This window comes from Camelina sativa, chromosome 20 (genome assembly GCF_030686135.1).
Source record: "Camelina sativa cultivar CO46 ecotype springtype chromosome 20, ASM3068613v1".
NCBI lineage: Eukaryota > Viridiplantae > Streptophyta > Magnoliopsida > Brassicales > Brassicaceae > Camelina > Camelina sativa.
In genome coordinates this window covers 3,815,470-3,838,898 of record NC_141899.1, presented here as the reverse complement: position 1 = coordinate 3,838,898, position 23,429 = coordinate 3,815,470, and the positions used below count along the sequence as shown (strand labels likewise).

Here is a 23,429-nt window from a genome sequence, read left to right as displayed (position 1 = left end):
TTTTAAACATTTTATTTTTAAAAGTGAAAGAAAATAATTTGTTAAAATTACTCATATACATATTTGTCATGAACTTTTGTCTTATTTAGAATCTTTGTTATTCCTTTTGGTGATAGAATATTCAGCCGGAATAACATGGTTTTTCCAGAGATTTACAGCAACCCTATGAGATTTTGTCGAGATCACAAAAATGTGTCATATCTTCAAATTAAATGGATGTTTGTGGTATATCCTCACGAGATTTTCAGTTCCTTCAATCCAAATCAAACCGTTATAGTTATCTATAGAAGTTTAACATTTTAGAAAATATAAATTTTCTTGAAACAAATATTTACAAAAGATTTTATTATTGAATATTTGATTTCTAGTTTTTTAATTTTTGTTTAAAAAAAATTAGAGTAAAAAATAAAAGGTCTGTAGAAATTTAATAATTTTAAAAACAGAAATATTCTCAAAGAAATATTTGCAATATTTTGTACAGTATTTATTTTCTTTTACTTTAGTATAATACATTAATTTGCTGTGCACATGTGACTATGCCTTTTTTCCGATATATATAGGAACGAAATTTGTAATCCGTATCCACCACATTCCAACATATTTATAATATGACCGCAACTTAGCTTGATTTTATTTTTATTTTGGGTCAAAACCGCAACTTAGCTTGATTTGTGTTTCTTTTATCAACTTCAACCTTACGTATTAAAAATCCCATTTAATTTGGAACTTGTTTGTTCCTCGTTAAATCAGTTACACATTGAAATTTTGATTGCTTGGTGATATTGTAATGAATGTACTTTTTATATATAAATATATATTTATATACATATACGTAATAAATGTTACTTTATATAGGTTCTATCTTAAATAATATTTTGTTAAAATTTGTCAACTTTCAAGTTTTATTTTCTAAATTACGAATGTAAAGTAATAAAAATATACAGGCGTTAGCAAATATTTACATAAATGGTGATATTTCTATAAATATATATTTATATACATATAAGTAATAAATGTTACTTTATATAGGTTCTATCTTAAATAATATTTTGTTAAAATTTGTCAACTTTCAAGTTTTATTTTCCAAATTACAAATGTAAAATAATAAAAATATACAGACGTTAGCAAATATTTACATAAATGGTGATATTTCTAAAATTACTAATTCTTCTAACTTTTTTTTGTTCATACAAAACTTGCAGAGTAGTTTGCTTCAATTGGTTAACTTGTAATTGTATGCCCTTGTATGTATAGTCGAATAAAAAAACCATTAACCAAAATGGTGCTCCGACACACATATAACATAACCAATCGAAGGACACAAACATTAACTAAAACTTTAACAGGAAACACTGTATTTTTCGTGTTTAAATGAAAAATAATTTTATAAGTGAAACAAAAGATCTTTAGAAATTTAATAATTTTAAAAACAGGAATATTCTCAGAGAAATATTTGCAATATATTCTAGTATTTATTTTCTATTACTTTTAAATTTTAAATAAGAGATAAAATTTAGATTTTAGATTTTTTTATTAAACTAAATGCGAAATTTACAATTTGTAATATAGATTATTTATCCATCTAAAGCAATTTCAAATAAATAATAATTGTAAATTGGTAAAAAAGCTTTTCCTAATCTTCCTTAATCTCTTTCTTTCTTGAAAAACCTGAAGATATAAAGTCCTGAATCCAATTAATATTTCTTCCTTCTTCTTTCTATTTTTAAGAGGAAGAATAAATATTAATCACAAATATTTATGAAGAAATATTTAATCTATTTGTAAATGGAAAGAAATCAATTTTTTAAAGAAATTACCATATTTTTTTATGAATAGAATCCACCATAGTTTTTGTCCAACTATAATCATTACAAAAAATATTAGCAACAATATTATTTTTTAAAATTAAGGATTCGGGTTATCAAAAATTAATACCTGAATTTCATTATATTCAATTTTGTAGATCCACAATTATGATCAATGATCATCCATGAATTCAACTGAAACAAAAAAAATTATGTAATAGGTTACATATAAATAGAATTCTAGTTTAAATGTATTTGTAAACAGAACGAAATCCAAGTTCTTAGAAAATTACCATATATTTGTTATAAACAGAATCTTTCATAATTTTCTGCAACTATAATCATTACAAAAAAACATTAGCAACAATATTATTTTAAAAAATTAAAGATTCAGATTAGCAAAAATTAATATATGAATTTTATTATATTCAGTTTTGTAGATCCACAACTATGATCAATGATCATCCATAAATTCAACTGAAACAAAAAAAAAATATGTATTAGGTTACATATAAAAGTTTTTCAAATTACTAAACTACAAAAAAAAATATAGAAAATAATACAATATATATATGTTTAAACAGATGGAGAAACCACATACAAAGTCTATGATTGCTTGATCTTGCTTTCCAAACAACCACTACAAAAAAAAAGCATAAAAATTAGAATCTGATGAATCATATAAAATTGTGAAAAGTTGTATTTGCTCATTTGCTTGTAGAATAAAAAATCATCGAATAAAAATATGATCATGTTTAGCCAAGAGAATAAAATTGAATAACAATCACCACTTAAAAAAACACACAATTATTAATAATAATTTACCGAATTGATTATTTTTGCTTGCTTCATCAACTTGTTCGTCCAATCTTGTTTTTGATATACAAAAAAACATCCATGGTCCATGGCAAGTACACCTAAAACACAATCAAACAGAACAAAATGAGTAAATTTTTTGATATGATTCAACATAATAATTAAAAATTATAGCAGCATAAAATTTAATTATGCAAAGCACCAAAGCATATGGATAGTACATCAACATGAAAAAAAAAATTAAAATCATACAATAGTAAAGTTGATTCATTAGAACCAAAATAATACAAAAGAAAAATTATACTCTCAAAACTATATGTTTAGCTTATTGAATCCGACTTCTACTGTTTTGGCTGAGCGTCTATATATATAGCTTAGAAGGAAAATCGTCATAATTATTTTTACCATTTTAATATTTTAAAAAATAGAAATTTTCTTTAAACAAATATTCGTAATATATTGTAATATTTATCTTCTATTTTTTTAAAGAGAGATATTGCGTAAATATATCAGATTTCCGATTCTGTAAACAAATTTCGTTTTTTTTTTTTAATTTTCGTTTTTTAATTTTTTTAAAAAAATTAAAACTTAGAAAAAGGGTATAATTGTCTAGTTTTGAATCTCATTAATGGCAAATTAGTAATCTTAAGTCTGAGGATGAATGTGGTGCGTTTCAGCAACCTAAATAGAGAGTAAAAGCTTGTTCGAAATATTTATAAGGGTATTTTTCATTAATGGCAAAGGAGGTCAATTTTTGTTAGATTGGCTGTGAGCTCTCTCGACTTCTCCTTTAATATATTAGATGTCAACTTTCTCAACTACATTTTCTGGAACTGGCATGATCACGATTCCTATATAACATCCAAAAACCAATATTTCAACAAAAAATAATTTCCACAGGCTTTTTCACTGATTGCAATGGATAAAACAGCAACGTAACAAGACCTACACATGATGGCAAATCTTCAAACATGTCGTTGCTAATCCTCAAACCAACATTGGAAGCATTCAAACTATAATACACTTTAGAACTTGGGATCTAAAGAGAACAAAAACAAGAGAAACCCATTATTGGCATCAATCTTATATAGATTACAATGATATGACCCTTTCCATTGTTTTTTTTAGTTTTTGTTTACCTCTTACAATGGATATGGTTGATTGTTAAACTCGATACTGGAACTTCATAAGGAGTATGAGAAACGAGTTCACGGGTTAGTGACTTAGTTCTTTGACCGTGTTTCCTTCTTTTCCTTTAATGCATTGCCCGAAGTAGGCGATTATACACATATCCTTATGTATTAAAACGCTGTACAAACAGGATACAAAAACATGTAACAATAAAACATGTCGAATGAGATATTTTCGATATATACAGGACTTACGATCGGTTATATCTGTCTTGGTAAGCAGATTGAACCTCTATCAAATGAACTGTCTCATCATCAGAGGAATATGGTCGGATGCAGCAAAAACTGTCGGATATAAATTGTATTTATTTTTGTAATAAATTTTAAGTACACAAAACCATTAAAAATAGTAAACTCAAAAAGAAAAAATTTCAATACTTATTAGTATAGTTTTACATGTTTTATTTTAAAGATTTTAATACATGTAGTAATATGAGAAACCTGGAAAAAAAATAGAAAAAATGAGTTTGTAGGAATGAATTTTTGGTTAATTGATGAAAATTGACAAAAGTAATATTTATAAAAATTATGACATATAGAAGAATAATATTTATGATATTTTTGGATTTCCAAAAATTTTGTAGATGTTAATTGATTTTTTTACTGATTATTTTATTGTTAAATTTAAAATACTAACCAATATACATATGATCTCATATAATGCTCATATTATTTTTGATATTAAAATAACTATAATCTATGAATAAGTGAATTATGGTTTAACGATGAAATATATAGTTAAATGTGATTACTAAACTGAATGTCTAACGATGAGTATTATTTTAGATTAAAAAAATTTCATTAAAAAAAATTCATTTAAGAATATTAGTGAATTTTTATGTTTTATTTTATAATTGCGACACATGTATTTTTGTAATGCATATGTTAAAACATATGATAATTTGAAATAAATTATAATTTATAGGCATGAATCTTCAGTTATTTGATGAGAATGTCTCTATATCTTTATATATGTTTTTATTTTATAAATTTCACTCATTTAAAATTGATTATGAGATAAAATTAGTACTTATGAGATAACAACATAACAAATATATATTAACTAATGTTGTTTCAGTTTTTTGCGAATTATATTTTGTTAATTTTTATTTGTATTTTTAATTCTTACTAAGATATAGATTTGATATGATGTAGTAATTGTGTTTGATATAAAATATTTAGTTCTGTGTATTAAGATGAAATGTGTAATTAAACTTAAAATATGGTTCATTATGATTGTATAGATATTTAAATGATACTCTCTGTCCTATAAGAGTTTTTGGGTAAAAACACAAAAATTAATAAACAATAAATATTATGTCATTTATAAAACTTCAACCAATAGGAAAATATACTGCATAGTTCAAATAATCATAAATTTTTATATTAATAACAATTGTACATAGGAATTTGAGAAAATATTATAAAATAGAGCAAAAAAACCTTAAAACTTTAACTAGGAGAGTATTCAAATGAAATATGAGAGGGTATTCAATATTAAAACGTTACAAGATAAAATCTAAAAATGTATAATAATTGATAACGCGGGCCTTATCTATAATAATTGATAAAATCTAAAATGGTACTACTTAATTATTCTAATTATTTTTTAAAATTTTTATCTGCGTAATAACGTGGGCCTTATCTAGATATATATGTTGATATCATAATATATATTTCTCCTAAAACCCATTTCTATAGAACAATTTTCAAGTTATAATAATATAAAATATTCTATAACATGTCATATATAGATATGCATCATTTACAATTTGATAATTTGATAGATTATTAAAATACAATAATTGATATTACTATTCATAAATTTATATGTCATGTGTATAAGTGAATTTGTCTATAATATTTGTAATTTATTTTCATTAATTTTTTCTAAATATTACAAGTTCAATTTCTAAACCATAAAATTTAGAACATCCGAAGTTCTAATCTTATTTTGCTAAAATTGTCTCAATTCATAATTTTAGAAAATTTAAACAATTAAAAATGCATCTATTAACTAATAATTATTAATTTACACTATAAAATAATAATTATTAATATCATTATAAATTTAATAAATGTCTTGGTCCCAACATTAGTTATTAATTTATAAATGTTTGACTGTACAATGAATGAACAATAGCTTCTTTGATCTGATAGGTTTGTGATTGGTTTCCCGTATAATTCTCGGTTTGAATCATGGAACATTGTATTATAGTTTAGTGACTATGTATATTCAGATTTAGTATTTTGTTTCTCAATTCTATTTGCTTCTAATTCAGAGTTAGTGATAAACGGATACTAAGATCACATTTAATACAGAATCATAATGGTGTTAAGATCCTCTTGAACACTATTTTCTCTCCTTTTTTTGTTGTCTCCTAAATTCAAATGGACAAACGTGAATTCGAAATCAAAACATGTTTGACTGTTTCAATGTTTTTAGCATTAGCAAGCATTATAACAATGTTTTTAGGTCAAGTAAAGACGATTTTGTTGGTAGCATGCATAAGACATGAATTTTCGAATAATAAGTCTATGATGTAACAATAAAATCAGATTACAACACCCATCTCAAGAATCATAACAAAAATTATTAACTGCGTTAATTTTCTGTGAGCACGTTTTAAATTTATATATGCAATTGGCTTGCAAACATTGTGAACAGTCTAACTTGGTCCAGTGGTAATACGTGAATTACAAATCCCACTGCTCGCGTTCGATTGTTCGATTCCTTCCATCTATGATGATCGGTTCTTGCAACTCTAATCACTTTAATGAGTAAAGATGAAGATGATTAAGGCTGAGAGATATGTTCGAATTACAAGGAATGGATTGTTGACTTATTTATAGCCAAAGTTTACGTTGATTCGAGATTGAAGAGTTGATTTTTGTTAAAGTCAATGCCAAAACAAATAATATGAATTACAATCTTTAGAACTCTAAATAAATACACGCACAAATCGTATTCTTCAAGTCGTGCTGTAACTTGCTGGAACTCAATGAGCACTTCTAACTTAGTTATTGACATGGTATAAACCCGATTGTTTTTTTGTCAACCAAGTTTCACGTCGAGGCTTGTCGTTCCACTAGCCTCCGAGACTAGCAGCCGTTGATATACACAATATACACTCTTTTCTATGTTTTTTGTCAACCAAATTTACTCTACAATACATATGTTATATGCATATGAAAATCATTAGAGTCCTAGTTACAAGTTCGAGTTAGACACCTAGTAGCGATAATTGAAAGCGTGTTTTTCCATCTAATTGAACAATATGGTCTCAAACAAATCATTTAGGTGCAATCACTGGTATCAAGAAGAAAAATTAGACTTTTTACCGTAATACTATAAGTCGGCTACATATGTACATGTAACATGCCAGCCCACTGATTATTACGTCCAAAAGAATGTTTCCTGTAACATTAATATGTACAAATTAGCAGTCAACGTCTTACAAGTTACAATATATTGATATCGATTCTTTCACTATATTTCAGTAATTTCATATAAAGTCAACGAAGACCGAAAAGATATAAGTCAACTCATATATAAGAATCATAGCCACATGCGTCGCCGTTTCCAGCGCCTACTTCCTCACAATTACGTGAAGGCTCACAAGTCACAAGTTGTGACTCACAACAGACTTCTTGCTTATTACTACCTAATTTATATTAGTTAAAAATTTGTTTACTTTTTTTTTTCTGTCAAAAGTTAAAGATTTATTTACTTTGTTAATTTTTATGGCTGTGTTGCTTTTTAAAGTAAAGATTACATAAGTGATAATAAAAATCACTTAATTTTGTTATTTTTACATGGTTTCAACTTTCAACCCATTTAATTAATAATGTTATGTTATTGAAAGGTACATATAAGGTTCATGCATCCGTAAAAATACTTTGATTCTAAGATTTGACAACCTACATACAATTCTAGGATTCATATGAAAGTTTTGTCAATTAATTTCGTACATTATTTTTCGAACCGTGACTGATAGATAATACAAACATCATTGACGCAGAGTTCGATGAGAAAGTTTGCTAGTATAATAGTGTGAGTCTATTTATAGTTAAAATCTAGTATAATAGTTAAAATCTAGATTAGGACCCGCTCGATGTGCGGGTTTAAATTTTTTAAAATTAAATTAAATTTAAAAGAATATCAAATAAATATATTTTAGTAATCTATCTATAAAAACAAATAGATACACCGAGATATCTAATGTGACATTTGGTGTAAAAGGTGTGACTCTGCGGTTGAGATTATTAATCACGTTTTCTTTGAATGTCCTAGCTAGTGTGAAGTTTGTGATTTATCTCCGACTCTGGTCTCGTCAGGGTTTTACATATGACTCGGTGTAATCGAATTTGGATTTTGTTTTCTGGAAGGGTTCCTCTCAAAAGGGTGATCCTGATCAACTTCTTCAATTACCATGAATTTTATGGGCAATCTGGAAAGCCATAAACAAAAAAGTTTTTCAAAGTTTAGAGATTGAGGCAAATGATATAATTGCTAAGGCTTTGGGCGATAAGTTAGCCTGGGAAGAGGCGCTCTCTTTTACGGCGGTCATGTCAGCTCCATCTCCGTCTTCGCATGTCCATGTTTTTCACCTCGTGTCTAAGACGGAGCCTCTCCCCCTGCATTTGGAGTTAGAAGAGTTGTTGTGGGCCATAGAGCGGATATGTGCTGTAGGAATCACTTGTCAACATTTTGAGACTGATTGTGCTGAGTTACTCACTAAGTCACTATAGTGCAGTCCAAGATTGCCCATCTTTCTCCAACCTGCTCGATGAGTTTAACTCGCTGGAGTCCTTCCCACTATTCCCAATCTCCTGGATCTCGAGTGCGGCAAATACGAAGGCATAGTATCTTGCATGTGCTTTGCGTTCTCTTATCTCTGAAGTTTCTTTTGTAAACCTCTTCCCTCCGGTTTGGACAACTAACCGAGGAATTTCCTTTTAATTTATGGTTTGGTTGAAAAAAAAAAGTAAATAGATACACTTTTAGTTAAAGAAAATAGTTGTAGATGAGTTCAAAGTTATTAAAATAAAATGAAATTTAACAAAAATATATATTTAATTCTTTTCATAAGTAAAAAACAATGTATGAGAGATAAACTTTTAGTTATAAAAAATAGTTGTTTTTTTTGGCTATAATACACTAATGTATATCCATTTACAAATATACTATCTACATTACCACTTCAAATGTATTTGTACACACAATATACTCTTTAGTCTATACTACAACCAATAAATTTTATTTATGAACACATTAAATAACCTATTATCTCTTTACTTTAATATTTTTATAGTTACAAAACACATACGTTAATCTTACATACTCATATCTTATATATATTACAATAGCAGTATTTTTGAATAAATTATTTGATTGGTGAAAAAAATATGAGACGATTTATTATTATTTTTCTACTTCAACAATCTTTTTCTTTTTGTAAAGGTGAGTATTTACATTTTTTAAAACAGTAATTAATTGTATAATTTTCACAATCATTTATTTATCTTATTAAAAAAAGTAATATTTTTCTTGTAAAATTAGCAACTTAAAATTAAAATAAGTAAACAATATTATAATTTTAAATTTTATGATATATATACATATATATAATTTCTTTATAATGATTTTGTCTAAATTTTAAAGCTGTTTAAATTTAATAATTTTCTTACAAAGGTTTTTTTTCTTTAAATGATTTTAAATAAAATTAGGTTTTTTCTCTATTTCACTTTTATATAAAATCATTTTATGGTAGGTTTTGAATTTTTATATTTTATTTTAAATTTTTTTAATAAATTTAAAATTGACACTTGTCAACATCTGAATGATACAATTGACATGTGTCACGATATTGTTAATGAGTAATTTTGCCATCAAGTTTTTTCTTATAATTTTCTTACAAAGGTTTTTTTTCTTTAAATGATTTTAAATAAAATTAGGTTTTCTTTTCTCTATTTCCCTTTTATATATATAATCAGGATTAGTTATTTAAAATTCTATGTGGACAGTCTTAAAAGCTTATAACTCCCACTTTTATTAATATAGATTTTCTCTATTTTGTTTGTAAAAGTCTTACCAAATATACATTTGAATTCGAAATATTCCTTATGTTCGCATTAGTTGATATTCGGTATATATATACATATATGACCGTAATATTAAATAAATAGATTTTCTCGATTTTGTTTGTAAAAGTCTTACCAAATATACATTTGAATTCGAAATATTCCTTATGTTCGCATTAGTTGATATTCGGTATATATATACATATATGACCGTAATATTAAATAAAGGAACTCTTACCATATTATTTGACTAATCAAGTTACACACCTACGTGTCGAACTATTAATGTATTCGTTGCATTATTATTTTTATGGCGTATAACAACTTCTGAGGATCTAAAAGAATCTAAAAAGTAAAGAAGCATAGTACATACAATATTCATATCGCAGGTCACCTTCACACCAGTTGTAAAAAAACAGATGTCATCATGCATCTCTATCTCTCTCGACTTGGAATCACAAGAATAAAGTTATATAAAAAAAATGAATACAACTGTTTGACCGGAACCAAAACATACATGCATGCAATACATGGATGTTTATATATATTTTATAGTGTTGTTTAGTTTTTGGTAGTTTCTTACTTCAATTTTAGTAGATTCAAGTATGATTTTATTTGGTTCATTAATTGTGGTAAAAGGATGGAGAGAGAGATGGATGGAGTGTGTGATATACTTAATTAAAATCGGTTGGTTGGTTCAATTTATTGTGGTAAAAACCCTTAAAATGATTTTTATTTAGCCAGCAGGATGGATGGAGTATTGGAGTGTGCCAGTGCGATATCGGAACGGATTAATTTGATAGTGTATCTTAATTTTTATAAGTTCCGATTACTTTTTAATAGATAATAGTAAATAAATTCATTATTATCTGAAATTCATTTTAAAATTACAAGTAGATCATTTAAAAAAAAACATTATTTATTTATTTTGTTGTTGTTTTTAAAATCTTAATTATTAATTAAAGGTATAATGTCATTTTGTGTATTAATTAAGATATTTTTCTATAATTTAGTGTTCAAATTACTTATAAAAATTAGGATACATAAAATAACTTTTTTACGTAAATGTCTTACATATAGATAATAACAGTAAATAAATTCATTATTATCTGAAATCATTTTAAAATTACAAGTATATCATTTAAAAAAACATTATTTATTTATTTTGTTGTTGTTTTTAAAATCTTAATTGTTAATTAAAGGTAAAAAGTTATTTTGTGTATTAATTAAGATATTTTTCTAATACTTCAATAATATAGTGTAAACTTCAAATTACTTATAAAAATTAGGATATACTATCAAATTAATCCAGTTTTTTATCATGATATGCAAAAGTTGGTAGTAAGACATTAATCTCAATACGTGCTTGGTATCTAAATTTGTAAGTCAATAAACATGAATTGGAGTAATTAAATGGAAGCAGACAAATAGCTACATGCTTTGATTGGTGACAAACCTGCCAATAATCTTATAGAGTGCTCTAAAATGCAGATTCGGATCAAATCCTAATCCAAACCATTTTAACCAGTGATCTGATATCAAACTTGTTCATTACTTGCAGCAGTTGTTTCAGTCGCATCGGATCACAAACATGAATCTAGCTTTTCAAACCAATCCAGATATGAATTGAAAGTGCACTGTTAGTTATTATTATTACACCACGCACATCCAAGCTCTAAAGAAACTCAAGAGATCACATGAAAGAATTAGGCAATGCAGACAAATCCACAGGGCATATATAATAAACTTGAATCTTATGCTGAAACAGGGTCTAGTAGCTATGGTCTATGGAGAAGAAGCACCAATTATTGTTGTTGTCTAACAACCTACTCTTTTCGAAAACCAAAAACTATCAGACCAATAAGTGACAAACTTTTCAAATCCCAGCAGCGGCAAAAATCTCCAGCATTGTTAATCGGAAAATTTTGAATACATACCTTAAACTTAATAGAAAATTTGAAATATACACTAAATTTTTTAAGTTTTTGAAATGTACCTTATGTATTGAACTAAATGACTATTTTTTCCTCAATTACAAATTAATTAAAACCAAATACAATATAATTAAACTAATTCATTTGAAAAAACTATTTAAATAATTTAATTTTAAATAAATATATGATTCGCTAATAATTCTTTAGTAATATGATTTAATAATTTAATTTTAAAATTTTATTATATAAAAACTAAAATAAAATTAATTAGAATTATTTTTTTCCATTTATGTTTAGTAAATATTTTAGATAATATTAGTTTTAAATAAATATAATTCACTAATAATTCTTCAAATTTTTCATCTAATAAAAAAGTTTTGAAAAATAATTATATATTTTAGTTTATCTTGAAAATTGTTAGGTTTAACAAAATAATAAAATTGTGATTTTTTTTAAAAAAAAATCTACAGTTCAAAAAAATCGACTACATAACAAATCAATAATAAAAAAATAAATCAACTTTTTAATATAAGTCAACAAAGAAAAAACAATAAATCAGCAGGAATAAAATGTAAGTCGACAGTTCAAAAAGTCAATCATATTAATAAATCAACTTAAAATGAAATAAATCTACTAAGACCAAACAAATCTACGGTAAAAAAATATAAGTCAACAAACAAAACAAATAAGTCAACATCATCAAAAGTGGACTATGTAAAAAACAATCAAACAAAAAAAAAGTCGACAGTTTTAAAATAAATCGATGGAAAAGTAAAGAAGTCGACAAAAATTAAACTTAAGTCAACCATTCAAAATATCGACCTTATTAATAAATCAATGTAGAATGTAATAAGTCAACAATAAATAAACAAATCAACAGAAAACAAATATAAATCGATGAACAAAAAAAAAAGTCAATTGTTAAAAAAACTGACTATGTTATAAATCCACTAGTCATAACATAAGTCAATTGTTTTAATATAAGCTGATGACCAAGATAATTAAATCAACAGAAGTAAAAAAAACGATTGTTTAAAAAGTCAACATTATAAATAAATAGACATTGATTAAAATAAGTCTAAAACATTGATAATATCTTATAAGTTGTAATCTTGAAATATTTATTTTTAAATAAATTTAAATCTAAACAATATCAGCAAAAATATTTAATTTTTTATTCAAAATTTTAAGATCAAAAATTGATTGATGTGATTATTATTTAAAAACAATAAATACATTTTCGTTATAATTTTTATTTATTAAATAATTTGTTCCGAATTTAACAATTTTTAAAAGTAGTTTATTTTTAAAGTTGAATTATTTTTAAATAGAAATTAAGTTTTTATTGTTTTTATTTAATTGTTAAAATTATTTAATAATAAAAGTATTTCTGTCCATTTTCATTTCAAAATGTGTAGTTCTCAAATAACTATAATATTAAGTGTAGTTTTTAAATTTCTTATAAGATTTGGTGTATTTATAAAAATCTCCCTAAAAAACTTGAACAAAATCTCAACAGCTACAAGGAGAACAAGACTACCGCTCCATAGTCCCATACATTACCATTGGATATTCAGATTTCAGACCAAAGACAAGATAGAAGTGGCTGTCTTAGACAAGTTAGTTCATTGCATAGGTTGAGGTGGGAAAAAGTAAGGGACCTTGCACGAGTGGAGGAGCTGTGAGAAGTTTTTGGCGCTATCAGCTCTGCAGAGACTGAAACCTCCCCTCTCCAACTCCTGGGTCGACTCATGGACATCGAGGTAATAAATGAAGTTTCTCTCGAGGCCAGGGAAGGAGCTAGCAGGAACACAGAAAGGCTCAGACTTGGATAGGAAAATGCAGAGATCTCCAATATCTTCAGTGTAAGTAGCATTCCCTTCCTCGTCTACCCTGAAGACCCTAAAACCTTTGGTTTCCAAATCCACCATATCTTCTTCCGTGCCATAAGTGGCGGACCTAAGAAGCAAGGAATGGTCATATATATATATATATATAATGTAATGTAGTAGTAACACTGTTATTAATTACTAGTAAGTAGTATGGTTAACATATATAAGAAAATGATCAAGTTTTGAAAAGCATGGAGAAAGAGTCTCAGCAGGGGTCCATACCTGTACCAAATAACAAGGAAAGACTCGCCTGCTGATGACTCCACCAAGTGTTCGGTCCTGTAACACGAGTCACGAAGCTCAATGTTGTTGGTCTTTCCCAAGCTGCTTGGGAGGTTTTGAAAATGCAGCTTTCTGAACTTGGGGATGTCCCTGTGTTTGAAGAAATCCCAAGATGCCATGTGGTCGCCTCCAGAAGAGAGCAAGGAGAACATCTGATCCCTCTCTGAAAACATGACATGAGAAGTGAAGAAACTGGGGTCTTGGATTCTGATGCTGGTCCAGTGGGTGTTGTCACGAGATGGCCTACAGAAGCTGAGCTGAGGTCCCAAGAACTTGACAGCCACAACATAGTCGTCCTTCATAGGAGTATAAGAAGAGGAGATGGCCATGTTGGTGACGATCCGGGTCTGGCAGTGACGAAGAGGCACAAAAGGAGGCAGTTGAGTACGCTGTCTTCGGTTTAAACGTGAAGGACTTAGGTTCAGATCTTGGAGACTCACCCAATGCTTCTTTACGATAGCGACCAAGCCTCGGGATGCTCCGATAATTCCCCTTGGCTCTAGCAAGGGCCAAGGAACCTTCTTTTTTGAACGTCTTAACTCACTCTTGGAAACATCAAAATAGTCGATGTCACCTCCATCTCCAGATTGAGGTTTGCCGAAGATGAAATAGGGTGGAAGATGGGTTTGGGAATTAGTTGAAAACAAACGATAGCCCATCATCCTCCTCTGTATCTGCCCAAACACAGAGAGAAAAGATCCAGATCACTACCAAGAAGTAGATATATATTATTACAACTGAGAGAGAGAGAGAGAGAGAGAGAGACAAGGAAACGAAGAAGCTCCCTCTCTCTTCTTACCTGAGAAGAATCGTTTTTGGAGAGTCGGGAGAGAAACTGAGACATTTTGCTGAGCTTCTTCTTGATTCAATAATGTGTATTGTAAACTTCTTCTTGATTCGCTTCACTAAAACCTTGGCCGTATATATTTTTTTGTCTTCTCTGTTTTTTGTTAGAGATTTATTTAAGCGTGGTCACCAAGTTCTCTTTATTTCCTTATTTGTTTAGTTTTTGGGTTTCTTTATTTTCTGTCAAGAATAATATGTATTCCCTTTTTGAATCAATCGGAATTAATGTAAGGAAGCCAGTCCACCATTTTCATCTTCTTCATTGAAATGATTTCATCCACTACTTCTCTCTGAACAAATGTGATTCCTATCTTATATCTCAAAGCGGAAAGGGTGATTCAATCTGCATATATAATAAACAAGAACTAATAACAACACCTGCTCCATAACATTGGATAATATTGTTTGCACCTTTGTTAGGGGACTAATTGAGCTGTAACGTTAAAAAGAGAAACTTATAAACAGGGAACAAGAAGGAAATGTTTAACCAAAAGGAAGAAGAGAGCATACAGCACAACCTGATAGATTTTTCAACAAATTAATTAGAAAGAACCACAAATGCCAACGATGATTTAAACAAGTAAACAAAAAAAAACGATAAGAAGAGAGTAACAATCAAAACTAGCGGGAGAAATAGTTTCCGTTCTGTACAGCCAAAGACAAAGACTTTCTTCCCATATAGCTTTCCTCCTTTCCTCCAATGCTTCCTGACACACACACATGAAGAAACATAAATATCAGAATTTCGTCAGCCCCTGTTGGATAAACTAATAGATAATGTAATCTAAACAACTTACTTTCAAGATTTGTTAAATCTCAATTGAATTCATAAAGTGCATCTAATTGATACCACTGCCATCACAATTTAGCAAACCATAAGCAAACAATTATATTGGACACATCATTCAATGATGTTGAAGGCTAAATTCCTCAAAACAATATACCTCTTTTCCCACTGGAAGTGCAACCTTATACTCTCCATCAATTATGATTTGGTTTAAAACTACGTAAGAAAAAACGAATTAAACCAAATTCATATACATCAATGCGAGGACCTACATGTAACACGTTACACGTGTAGCGAGATATGCTACGTGTAGTTTTAGAGGCTTTATAGCTCACACAGAAACTTAAAACATAATTAGCATCAATCTTATATAGATTACAATGATAGAAACCCATTAATTGGCATCAATCTTATATAGATTACAATGATATGACCCTTTACATTGTTTTTTGTTTTTGTTTTTGTTTTTGTTTACCTCTGAAAATGGAGATGGTTGATTGTTAAACTCGATATTGGAACTTAATAAGGAGTATGAGAAACGAGTTCACGGGTTAGTTCTCTGATCGTGTTTCCTTCTTTTCCTTTGATGCATTGCCTGAAGTAGGCGATTATACACATGTCCGTCATCAATCGAGCATCCTTATGTATTAAAACGCTGTACAAACAGGAAACATGTAACAATAAAACATATATCGAGAATGAGATATTTTCGATATGTACAGGACTTACGATCGGTTATATCTATCTTGGTAAGCAGATTGAATCCAACTGGTAGGGGAAACATATCTCAGAACGTCCACCAATAAATCATAGCCAATTCCTAAAGATTGTGAATCATTATACTAGTGAAAGGAACATTCAGTAAAAACAAACCTACCCAACAACAAGTTCTTTAACTTTGTTTTAAAAGGTTTTATTTTAAGCTATATGAAGGTATAAATAAACCAAGAAGAACAGACAAAAAGAAATCATACTTGGTGGTTCTACCTAAAACAACGACTTTGATGCATCTAAATTAGATTCCACTACCTATATATAAACAAAACATCACAATTCACAACAAGCTCGATTTTTTTAGAATCTAAAATTTTACGATGATGCCCAGAATAATCTAGGTAAATTCTCTATTGAGCTAAGAGATCCAAATAAAGATACCAAGGAGAGTGACGAAACTGAAAGACATCGTCGGAAAAAAGAAATTTTAACCGGCGATTTTGGAGTTCTCGACCAGAGGGGGGAGGCGAAGAGAGAAGAATAAATTAATATTGTTCTAATTCAAGTGCTTTCGAAACCGAACCGGGAACTTAAACCAAAATTAATAGAATTGGTTCCACTTTAAAAACCAGTATTGTCAAACCCATACCAAGAGGTCTGATTAACAAAATACAATATAATTCGGTCCCTTTCACATGAGAACTTCAGTCAACCATTCTCTTCATCCTTCTATTTTATCTTTTCCAAAGTTAAGTGGTTGAGTTTTCAAAAATATATTTATTCCTTCTATTTCATAATATAATAGAGTATATTTTTGGAGGTTTTTGTTTTGGTTTATATTATAAGATGTTGTAAAAAAAATATAAGGTGTTTTTAAGTTTTTTTTTATAAAAATTAAAGATTGATTAAATATTTTATTTTATTGGCTAGTTGTATTTTACATATTATCTTTTATAATTGACTGACTTTAAAAAAAAAAAAAAAAAAAAAACTCTTTACTGAAGATTTTTAGTTAGAATATCTTATATTCTGAAACCAACCGATGAATTATCAAATTTTAGAATCAGGTAAATAATTGGATTATAACAACAATTTTATCATAGTGGTAAAACATGACTTATGTTAATGTCAATCAATGGTCTCACCCAAGTCCCCAAGCGTAGTACAATATTCATATCTCACACCAGTTGTAGTCTTGTAGATGTAATCATGCAACCTACAACCATATAGTATGGTATGCATATTTCCTAAAGTTAATTTTTTATTATTATGTATTTAAACGTTTGACTAATGTTATGGAGTATATATGGACTAGTAGTGTTATGGAGTTGAGGAGATTGATGAAGAAGACCAAAGCAAAGGAGCAAGACGCTAGCAGCTCGATTTTAAGCTTCTCCAGAAATTAAAGTAACATTTTGGTGTTAAATAATCACCTACCGATTATGATGAATCTTAGAGGAACAGTGGAAGAAGTTAGGCGCTACATTTGATTTAAACATAGTATTTGAGTGAAAGATAACATGTGTGCATGCATGATGAATTTCGGAGATATGAGAAATGTGTGCATGATGTGTGTAAAAGTGGTCCAGTTTGTTCAATTAAAAAAGTAATAGGTTTATGTACTAAAAAATAAAAAATGGAGGACTTAATATGAAATATCGTTATTTTACATTTTCCAGCTCGGTGTGACTGACCACAAAAGTGACAAATGACTCGAACCAGAATCGAGCTCACTCAACCCACTATGTTCTTCTTACCTTCGAAATTGCGATCCCCCGAACCTGTAATCTTCGGGAATCCGATTCTCAATCACGGATTCATAGATAAAAATCTTTCCTTTCGCCGCCGTGACACTCTCCGGCCGATCTCGCGATTGGCGAAGGGTTCAAACTCAATAGCATCTTCTTCTCCTTCTCCATCAATCTCTCCCCAATTGACGTCGTCCGTGGGACAACCTCCTCTCCAACTCTCTCAATGGACATTCACACAGAAGCACTTCGTCCTTCTTAATGTCGTCGCTTGTGTAGTAAGCTTCAACCTCATCCTCCAATACTTAATTTAGCTCTTGGGTTTTAGGTTTTGATTCCAATTGCTCAGTAAAGGTCTCAGCTTTAACCACTTTTAACACTTGCAGACAGCAATTTCAGCATCGTGGCTCTTCTTTGCTGCGATTCCTACTCTTCTGGTTCGTTCTTCACCTTTGTTTTTTTGCTTTTAGAACCCTTTGATGATCGGATTTGGAAGGTTGATTTGAGTTCTATATACTTTGGAATGTTGAAAAAAAAAAAAAAGGCTTTTAAGAAAGCAGCTGAGTCTCTTGAAAAGCTTTTGGATGTAACTAGAGAAGAGCTGCCAGATACAATGGCTGCTGTTCGCTTATCCGGAATGGAGATCAGTGACTTAACTATGGAGCTCAGTGATTTAGGGTTTGTTTCCACATCCCACACCATGAATTTACCAATTTTCTTTTGTTGTATCCTTTTGTGTAACTCTCTTTCAATGTTTGTGTAGCCAAGGCATTACTCAAGGTGTTAAAAGCTCAACACGGGCTATTCGTGTAGCTGAAGATAGACTTAGACGGTTAACAAACATGAATCCAGGTTCAGCCATCAACTTCTAGACTCTCTTTTTTCTTCAAGCTGTAGAGTTTTCATTGTTAACTCCATTTTTTAACCTCATCAGTAGCTTCAATGCAGGAGGTGGTGATTCGTCGAACCAAGACAGAGGAAAAAGAACCAATGGTGGCTAAAAAAGCTAGGAGCTTTAAGGAAGGGATCGTTAAAGGACGTTCGTTATGGCAATTGTTCTTTACTATCACTCGTTTCTCTAAAACCACCACAAGTTATCTTGCAAAGCGAGCTAAGCAGTAGAAGCGCCTAGAAGGTGATCGTCACTCAGATCCCACTTTTCTCTTACCCTTTTTTCAGAATCCGAGCCTAAGCTTGAGTCTTATTACTAGCTTAAGAACCTTTTCTCATTGAAGATGGAATTATAATACTGACATCATTATTCCTTGAGAAGCAAAGCAAGTTTGTTTAGAGTTTAAACTACTAAACAAGATGATCCAGTTCTACATAAAGAAGAGTCTTAGCTACATGTCGTAGTTGTTAACTCCTCCTCGTTTTCCTGAGCTAACTGGTTGCTTCCTTATCCTTCTACCCATTAGCTTGATACCCCTGGTTGAAGTCTCAATAGCTGAATCTTCTAGTTTCTCCTCCTGCACCACCAAATAAAAACAGTAGCTAAACACACACACACAAAAAAAGAAGAAGAAAAGTTTTAGAGAGGAGAGAGAGAGAGAGAGAGAATGATTAGTTTTACATTTTTTCTTGGTTTTGCTTTGGCCATGTCTGACGAAGAAGAAGACGAGCGTCTGAATCTCAGACACCTGATGAAAGAAAGCCTTAACAGGTTGAGGAATGACCTTGCAACAATCTTTTTTGTTATCTTCCTCTCGCTGCATCTTCTTCTTCTCTTGTCTTGGTGTGTGTGTAACTCCCTCCTCAAAATTGTCTTTGCTGCCAAAAAGATCACTCATCCTTTAAATGCAGTTGTAAAGCGGCGAATTAGATCCATTAAAGAGTGGCAGTCTCTTTCTTTTTTAAAAGATGCTAGCAGAAACCATCACTTCTGTCTTGACCACTAGTATCAATTTTTGGACACAATACAGTGATCCATTTACATAACAGTATTTAATTTGGACGACAGAGATACTATACTAGCACTAGCAGTCACACCTCATCACTCTCTTTCGTAAGATATACGGAGAGCCAGACACCACCACATGACTGCACACTATACATGCAAATAGTTTTATTTCTTTAGCCAAATTGATTATTTGATTTGCTTTATGTTTGTTTGTTGTTGTGATTATTTGAAATCAAGTATTTTTGTCTTTTCTTATTATGTCTTAAGCAAAATACAGGACTCGTGCAATCTTCAGGAATTATACAGCACAAGTATTCAATTATACACTACATTACTAGCAGAAAAGACAAAAGAAGAATGTCTTCATAAAATTATTACTTAATCAAAGTAAAGAAACTAGAAAGGCTTGTTCTCGTAATTGACATTTTTCTAGTTTTTACGTCCAGGCTTGCCTGGACTATGTTCTGGCGGCTTCTCCACTCCTTTCTTTGGTTTCGCGTATGCCCTCGACGACACTTCCACAACCTCAACCTCAACCTCAACTTCAACTTCATCCTCCTCCTTTATATTAAGAAGAAGATTTATCATTCTTTATGGTATATAAAACAAAGAACATACAGAAAAAAATAGAAGTTAAGGAGTGATGTGTCCACAAAAATTGTAAATAATATTTTTTTTATGAGGTGTCAATATCCAATAATCAAAAGTTACATTTTATTTTCATTTTTATATTTCTTATTTATTGTATAGTCCACCTAAAATGTAGATCTCTGCAGTTTTATTATAATTATTTAAGCTATAATTTTATAAGTTTGGGGTCATTGGTGAATGATTTTGGTAACAGTTTCACCAATCACGTTAACTTTCATAAATTCTTCAGAAACTATACTAGTAAATATCACTAACAGTTTAAGCTTTTTGTTGTTTTTGCTAAAGCCAAGATATATTATTTTAATTAACTATATCATAATATTTAAACTAGAAATTCCATATTAAAAACATGGTACATAGATTGACGTATATATACGAAGAGCATTACAGATCTACTTATTGTCGATTGACATTATAAAATCCATTACTAATAGATTTGAACTGGAAACCTACAAAATATATAATACAACCACAATAAACCAACAAGAAATGTCACATTCAAAATCTTTGCAACCAAATTTTATTTAATATATATAGGTCACACTAGGCACAGTCTAAATCAAAGTTTATCCCAATATTCGTTCTGAAGCGGAAAAAAAATTACTATACAAAAACTCATAATATATTTGAAGAAAAAAAAAAGAAAAAAACTCGTAGCTTTTGAGGAAATATGTTGACAATGTTGTACTAGGAATCTCATGTTCAAAGACGTACGAAGAGATCTAATCATCTAATCGCATGAATGCTCACAAAAGATATGAAGCATTAATTTAATATAATGGTCGTTTCATGTTCTTACAGAAATTAATTACTTACCGGCAAACGACGATCATAAGGAGATGGCAGACCAAAAAGCTTGAGTAAGAGAGATCGGAAAGTTTGGTGAATGAACGTAAAAGGGATCCAAAGATAATAAGAAACTCCTCCTCCTTCTCTCTCCATCTTCTTCTCTTCTTTTTAGTTCTGCTTCGTGATGAGAAATAGCTAGCTAATAAGTGAGAGAATAGGTGATCGCGCCACTACAAAAAATAAGGGATTTAACGTCGGTTTTTTAAGTGTTGCATCGGTTATGAGTGACGTGAATAATATAACGTTGGTTTTCAAACTGACTTCAGTTTAGTAAGTGACGTTATGTTTATCGTCTGAATTCTCCGTCGGGTTTTTAAAGTATTCAAGTTGGTAATTTATTGACGTTAACGTTTATATAACCGACGCAATTTATTGATCTCAATTATTTATTGCCAAATCTCTTTAAGAACTACAAGAACTGGTGCAAATTTTTTAGGACGTAAACACAGTTTAAGGTAGCTGACAAAATTTTGTTTTCTAAATGGCTTAGATGAGAAATGTTTTCAAATGATTAATCAACCTTGATAGGATTCTCTGGTTATTTTGTTTAAAGTTGTTAGTGGGTTGCTTTGATTAGTTTGATATTAATTATACTATGATTAGTTTAATTATGAGCAACTTATATGAGTTGCTCTAGTGGAGATGATCTTATAGCTCACAGTGTAGCTTCAATGTAGGAGGTGGTGATTCGTCAAACCAAGACAGAGGAAAAAGAACCAATGGTGGCTAAAAAAGCTAGGAGCTTTAAGGAAGGGATCATTAAAGGACGTTCGTTATGGCAATTGTTCTTCACAATCACTCGTTTCTCTAAAACCACCACAAGTTATTTTGCAAAGCTCAGATCCCACTTTTCTCTTACCCTTATGTTTTTTTTCAGAATCCGAGTCTAGCTTGTGACTTATTACTAGCTTAAGAAATCTATTTTGATTGAATATGGAATTATAATACTGACATCATTATTCCTTGAGAAGCAAAGCAAGTTTCGTTTAGAGAGTAAACAACTAATTAAACAAGATGATTTAGTTCTACATATAAAGACTCTTAGCTACATGTCGTAGTTGTTAACTCCACCTCGTTTTCCTGAGCTAACTGGTTGCTTCCTTATCCTTGTACCCATTAGCTTGATACCCCTCGTTGTAGTTTCGATAGATGAATCTTCTAATTTCTCCTCCTGCACCACCAAATAAAAATAGTAGCTAAACAACACACACAAAAAAAAAGTTTTACAGAGGAGAGAGAGAGAGAGAGAGAAAGAATGATCAGTTTTACATTTTTTCTTGGTTTAGCTTTGGCCATGTCTGAAGAAGAAGAAGAAGACGAGCGTCTGAATCTCAGACACCTGATGAAATCCTTAACAGGTTGAGGAATGACCTTGCAACAATCTTTTTTATTATCTTTCTCTTGCTGCATCTTCTTCTCTTGTCTTCTGTGTGTGTGTGACTCTCTCCTCAAAATTGATTTTGCTACCAAAAAGATCACTCATCCTTTAAATGCAAATTGTAAAGCGGCGAATTAGATCCATTAAAGAGTGGCAGTCTCTTTCTATTTTTTTAAAGATGCTAGTAGAAAGCCATCACTTTGACAACTAGTGTCATCTATTTTTGTACACGATACAATGTTCCAGTTTGTGAGCCTGTAAGCTCGATTAAAGATTGGGTTATCAAGAACTTAGTTTCTCCAAATCCAAAAGATCGATTTATAAAAATACTTTTTTCAAATAAGTAAGAGAAATCTCTGGTTTTAATCCTTGTAAATATTCAAAGCTCAATAGCATTTTATAAATTTTTAGATAATGATTTATTAGTAGTATATTCGAGGGTAGTTACACATCACGTGTATATAGCGAAAGGTAATAAATAGAGTATTTTCTTCTTATTTACGTAACAGTATTAGGTGGTCGAGAGACGAGAGATACTATACTATTAATATTA

At 29.7% G+C, this 23,429-nt stretch overlaps 4 protein-coding genes, 1 long non-coding RNA gene and 1 pseudogene across 8 annotated transcripts; 1 reads left to right on the top strand and 5 right to left on the bottom strand.

Moving 5' to 3' along the window:
• Positions 1 to 13,305: 13,305 nt before the first annotated feature.
• Positions 13,306 to 15,138, bottom strand: LOC104769197 (uncharacterized). Its single transcript, XM_087505274.1, has 3 exons — positions 14,803 to 15,138; positions 13,944 to 14,677; positions 13,306 to 13,788 (listed from the first exon to the last, which is right to left on the bottom strand). Exons 1-3 carry the CDS (start codon positions 14,845 to 14,847, stop codon positions 13,455 to 13,457), a joined length of 1,113 nt encoding a protein of 370 aa, XP_087361400.1. The 5' UTR covers positions 14,848 to 15,138; the 3' UTR covers positions 13,306 to 13,454.
• A 152-nt stretch (positions 15,139 to 15,290) lies between these two features.
• Positions 15,291 to 16,913, bottom strand: LOC104769196 (uncharacterized). Its single transcript, XR_015594003.1, has 6 exons — positions 16,792 to 16,913; positions 16,366 to 16,456; positions 16,112 to 16,291; positions 15,794 to 15,852; positions 15,647 to 15,701; positions 15,291 to 15,556 (listed from the first exon to the last, which is right to left on the bottom strand). It is a non-coding gene; the product is annotated as an uncharacterized LOC104769196 (long non-coding RNA).
• A 1,060-nt stretch (positions 16,914 to 17,973) lies between these two features.
• LOC104769194 (uncharacterized) lies at positions 17,974 to 19,429 on the top strand. 3 transcript variants are annotated; one of them, XM_010493345.3, is made up of 5 exons: positions 17,974 to 18,376; positions 18,485 to 18,535; positions 18,643 to 18,776; positions 18,862 to 18,950; positions 19,036 to 19,429. In XM_010493345.3, the coding sequence occupies exons 1-5, from the start codon at positions 18,059 to 18,061 to the stop codon at positions 19,218 to 19,220; spliced, it is 777 nt and encodes a 258-aa protein (XP_010491647.1). In that variant the 5' UTR covers positions 17,974 to 18,058; the 3' UTR covers positions 19,221 to 19,429. The 3 variants fall into 3 exon arrangements, with proteins under 3 accessions (XP_010491647.1, XP_010491648.1, XP_010491646.1); XM_010493346.3 differs by having other exon boundaries at positions 17,989 to 18,376; positions 19,047 to 19,429; XM_010493344.3 differs by having other exon boundaries at positions 17,989 to 18,376; positions 19,033 to 19,429.
• LOC104769195 (elicitor peptide 5-like) lies at positions 19,307 to 19,867 on the bottom strand (annotated as a pseudogene). The gene is made up of 2 exons (XR_015593029.1): positions 19,672 to 19,867; positions 19,307 to 19,567 (listed from the first exon to the last, which is right to left on the bottom strand). The product of XR_015593029.1 is annotated as an elicitor peptide 5-like (transcript).
• Positions 19,868 to 20,343: 476 nt separating this feature from the next.
• LOC147918439 (elicitor peptide 4-like) lies at positions 20,344 to 21,627 on the bottom strand. The gene is made up of 2 exons (XM_087505273.1): positions 21,466 to 21,627; positions 20,344 to 20,559 (listed from the first exon to the last, which is right to left on the bottom strand). The coding sequence occupies exons 1-2, from the start codon at positions 21,589 to 21,591 to the stop codon at positions 20,428 to 20,430; spliced, it is 258 nt and encodes an 85-aa protein (XP_087361399.1). The 5' UTR covers positions 21,592 to 21,627; the 3' UTR covers positions 20,344 to 20,427.
• Positions 21,628 to 22,403: 776 nt separating this feature from the next.
• Positions 22,404 to 23,055, bottom strand: LOC104769193 (elicitor peptide 5-like). Its single transcript, XM_019241642.2, has 2 exons — positions 22,768 to 23,055; positions 22,404 to 22,669 (listed from the first exon to the last, which is right to left on the bottom strand). The coding sequence occupies exons 1-2, from the start codon at positions 22,906 to 22,908 to the stop codon at positions 22,544 to 22,546; spliced, it is 267 nt and encodes an 88-aa protein (XP_019097187.1). The 5' UTR covers positions 22,909 to 23,055; the 3' UTR covers positions 22,404 to 22,543.
• Between the last annotated feature and the right edge of the window lie 374 nt (positions 23,056 to 23,429).

What these genes read in the sequence shown, in the direction of transcription:
- LOC104769193 (XM_019241642.2), bottom strand. Translation starts at nt 22,908, where the DNA reads ATGCAGCAAGAGAAAGATAATAAAAAAGATTGTTGCAAGGTCATTCCT. An exon ending in AAGCTAAACCAAGAAAAAAT is followed by an intron (nt 22,670 to 22,767) that starts GTAAAACTGATC and finishes TTGGTGGTGCAG; the next exon opens with GAGGAGAAATTAGAAGATTC.
- LOC104769194 (XM_010493344.3), top strand. Translation starts at nt 18,059, where the DNA reads ATGACTCGAACCAGAATCGAGCTCACTCAACCCACTATGTTCTTCTTA. An exon ending in TTAATGTCGTCGCTTGTGTA is followed by an intron (nt 18,377 to 18,484) that starts GTAAGCTTCAAC and finishes TAACACTTGCAG; the next exon opens with ACAGCAATTTCAGCATCGTG. An exon ending in CTGCGATTCCTACTCTTCTG is followed by an intron (nt 18,536 to 18,642) that starts GTTCGTTCTTCA and finishes AAAAAAAAAAAG; the next exon opens with GCTTTTAAGAAAGCAGCTGA.
- LOC104769197 (XM_087505274.1), bottom strand. Translation starts at nt 14,847, where the DNA reads ATGTCTCAGTTTCTCTCCCGACTCTCCAAAAACGATTCTTCTCAG. An exon ending in CCAAAAACGATTCTTCTCAG is followed by an intron (nt 14,678 to 14,802) that starts GTAAGAAGAGAG and finishes GTGTTTGGGCAG; the next exon opens with ATACAGAGGAGGATGATGGG. An exon ending in TTCCTTGTTATTTGGTACAG is followed by an intron (nt 13,789 to 13,943) that starts GTATGGACCCCT and finishes CTTGCTTCTTAG; the next exon opens with GTCCGCCACTTATGGCACGG.
- LOC147918439 (XM_087505273.1), bottom strand. Translation starts at nt 21,591, where the DNA reads ATGGAGAGAGAAGGAGGAGGAGTTTCTTATTATCTTTGGATCCCTTTT. An exon ending in CTTATGATCGTCGTTTGCCG is followed by an intron (nt 20,560 to 21,465) that starts GTAAGTAATTAA and finishes CTTAATATAAAG; the next exon opens with GAGGAGGATGAAGTTGAAGT.